This window comes from Lygodium microphyllum, chromosome 26, assembly GCF_053477565.2.
Source record: "Lygodium microphyllum isolate KBCC chromosome 26, Lygodium_microphyllum_v1.1.10, whole genome shotgun sequence".
Lineage (NCBI taxonomy): Eukaryota > Viridiplantae > Streptophyta > Polypodiopsida > Schizaeales > Lygodiaceae > Lygodium > Lygodium microphyllum.
Window position 1 is genome coordinate 112,692,878 of NC_141160.1, and position 3,236 is coordinate 112,696,113.

Here is a 3,236-nt window from a genome sequence, read left to right on the forward strand (position 1 = left end):
AATAGTAGAAACTAAAGGATGTGTAATGGGTATTATTTACTTGTGCTTTGCTTTTAGATGGACTGCACTAAGTTACTTGGGAATCATAGAAGACGAGGGTTACTTAATTTGCTCTTCAAAGTTTAGCAACATGTAACTAGCCGAATGGAGAAAGGAGATTGATGAATGGGTATGAGCCTATTCATATCACTAATTTCTACTGGAAGACGAATCCAATTCAAAAGGATCAGAGCTTCAATTTGATCAAAGCTTTTTTGTATTAGTAATTACTACTTGAGGATAAATGTAGTTAAGGGTCAAAGCTTCAATTTGATTGATCCAACTTCGATGTGTAAATTTTCCGTTTGGGTGAAACACCGAGCCTCGACGGGCTGCGGCGAATGCGATGGCCATATATCCCCAATAAAGTGTGGAAACTAGAAACAATTCAATGAGGCATCATCATCATCATCATCATCATCATTCATAAAGAAGCTTTTGGTAGGTATAAAATGCAGCTGTAATCTTTCTTTTCATCTCTCCCCCTACAACTAGAGATCCTAGTGTGGTCTTGCAGGAGGAGACAACAAACCAACAAAGTGAGAGAGAAAACACGCCATGGTCTGTGTCGTTGTTATGTTGTGATTTTGTTAACCCTAACACATCTGCCTGTGCCAGCTTCCTCCCCCTCCTGTGTCTCGTCGGGCCCTTTTGCTCTTCCTTCTGTGATCGCCATGGTTGGAAGCGACAAGGAGCCGGCGGAGGAGGTGGCCACCGCCCCTGTTGCTGCTGCGGCAGCAGAGGAAGCTGAAGATGCCAAGCCTTCTGGCGAGGAAGAAGACACAGGTGCTGAGGTTGCTCCCATCGTCAAGCTCGATGCCGTCGCTGTAAGCACTGGGGAGGAGAATGAAGATGCATTGATCGACCTGTATGATCTCTTTCCTGCCCCCTCTTCTTTCTCTTGAAGCTTTTATTTGCAGTCACTTGATCGATAGTGCCGTGATCGACCTCTGATGTTTTTCCTCCAATCTTCTTCCTTTTGAGGTTTAGCTTACAGTCACTTGATTGATTCCCGTTTGCTCTCTGGTGGTTCATTGTCGCAACTAGTACATCTGGTAGCAGATTAGCATATTTCTTTGATGGAGTTCCGAGCTATTCAGATTTCATCTGCGTTCGATTTGAGCTAGCGTCATCTGCATTCGATTTGAGCTAATCTAACGCTCGTTTCTTCATCAAATTATTTACGGATTCTCTTCCGTGTCATCAAAGTTCCAATGAGTTGGTATTGCAGTTCCTTTGTTTGAAGTGAATCGGAGACACTCAGCTTAGGCTTTTATGTCCTTCTAAGGATCTCTAGCCGGATTATGGATCTTATGCAAATACCTGCCTTTATATGTTTATGATACTCCATCAAATCCAACAATGATTGATTCTGGTTTCAACCGAATGAAGCCTATAAGATTAAGTTTAGCAGCTGCTCTTTTCTATGTCATCAGGAAAGCAAAGCTCTATCGATTTGACAAGGATGGGAATCAGTGGAAGGAGAGGGGTGTTGGCCAGGTTCGCCTTTTAAAGCACAAGGAAACAGGCAAGATTCGTCTTATCATGCGGCAAAACAAAACACTAAAGATCTGTGCAAACCACACAGGTAATACTTTTTTTTCTCACTAGGTTTTCCTTGTTGTGTGGAGCTTTAGGGCTTTGGAAAGGTTTATGTCACTTCATGACAATGTGTCGGTTGTTATGGTTGCTCACTGAGAAATAGACTCAGTGGCATTTTCAAGATCTGAAATTTTTATGATGGATGGGCTGGTGTCCTTGAGCTTTATCCTAATGCAGTCAAGTTGGTTGAACTGTTCAGTTTGATGATGTCCCTTTTTTCCCCCTTGATGCCATTGTAAGCTCCTGGCCTAACTGACTTGTGTCCAATGAATGTGAACTGAAATGCTGGCATTGTATGCTGTTCTTCAGTTGTCCCAAATGTGAAACTTCAGGAGCATCAAGGCAGCGATAAAACATGGGTCTGGCATGCATCAGATTTTGCAGATGGGGAGCTGAAAGAGGAGCTCTTTTGTATTAAATTTGGGAGTGTTGAAAGTGAGCTATATTTTTGGCTGTGTATTATGCATGACTGTTCTGAATCTGTTTTTCATACAACTACTTCATGTAATCCATGCATTGTATGATGCCACAGATGCGCAAAGTTTCAAGTCAGCTTATGAGGAAGCTCAAAAAGCTCAAGCTGCAAAGCCTGACATAGAAGGGAAGGATGTTGATTCTGCAGCGGAGCAATTGCAAAGTTTGAAAGTGGAAGAGAAGAATGAGGAGAAAGAAGTGGATTCCAAGGAAGAGAAGACTGAGGTCTCTGCAGAGAATAAAGAGTAGCTTGAGCTACATGTTTATTTTTGTTACCTTAGGAAATTTTCCGAGGCTTTCAGTAGTAAAATGTCCTGATGCTTATCTCGTAAAGTTACCTACTGCTCCAGATGTTTGAGTCTATAGTCCTTTTATAGTGATTTGTTTTCAAGACTGACGGGTGGCCAATTTCTGGTCAATATATTGAGAATTGGCTCTTCATGACAGGGTTTTATGAAGCCTTGTATATTATTCATGTGAGTAAGCTAGGGTAGGAAGGACACTATCACATGCATTAGTACTTTGGATTGTTGCATTCATGTTGCTGTCTGCCTTCGTTTAAGGCCAAAAGAAGACCTGAGAGTCAGTTTAGTCATTCCATTATTGGGAGAGAAATGAGTTTGCAAATCAATTAAGCTGTGTTCTGATGTCTAAGTTTGTCTCCACACAAAACATCTGCTGTCTTGATTCAGCCAGCAAAGAATCATAGGAACATTTGGTGCGTATGATTCAATCTCTTTTTTGGATATAACTACGGCTAAAAATAAAACAATTGTTTTGGTTTTTTTGAGTGGCTCATAGAACAATTTGAATAGCAAACATGATTCTTCTCTCTCTCAGGATCTTAATGGTGGTATGAATGTGGACAAAAATGAGAGGGAAGTGTGCAGGACAGTTGATAGCATGAGGCAATGCCCACCAAAAAGTTGAGGTTTATTGTTAAGTGAATTGCAACAATTGGGAACAATGAAAAGTTCCAATCAATACACTTGACATGTGGTTGAGAGTGGATCCATATTAATGTTAGCAGGAATTGGCCTTAACTTTTGTTATAGAAAGTGACAAGGGGTTGCCACATGGGCCCACATCGTTTCTCCTCGCATGCATGCATGGAAGCTTCA

At 41.4% G+C, this 3,236-nt stretch overlaps 1 protein-coding gene across 2 annotated transcripts; it reads left to right on the top strand.

The window, feature by feature from the left end:
* The first annotated feature begins 440 nt into the window (after window positions 1-440).
* LOC148013693 (ran-binding protein 1 homolog b-like) lies at window positions 441-2,769 on the top strand. Of its 2 annotated transcripts, XM_087668177.1 has the most exons (5): window positions 441-578; window positions 658-907; window positions 1,476-1,627; window positions 1,951-2,076; window positions 2,174-2,769. In XM_087668177.1, the coding sequence occupies exons 2-5, from the start codon at window positions 714-716 to the stop codon at window positions 2,362-2,364; spliced, it is 663 nt and encodes a 220-aa protein (XP_087524303.1). In that variant the 5' UTR covers window positions 441-578; window positions 658-713; the 3' UTR covers window positions 2,365-2,769. The 2 variants fall into 2 exon arrangements, with proteins under 2 accessions (XP_087524303.1, XP_087524304.1); XM_087668178.1 differs by lacking the exon at window positions 1,951-2,076 and having other exon boundaries at window positions 512-907.
* The last annotated feature ends 467 nt before the right edge of the window (window positions 2,770-3,236 follow it).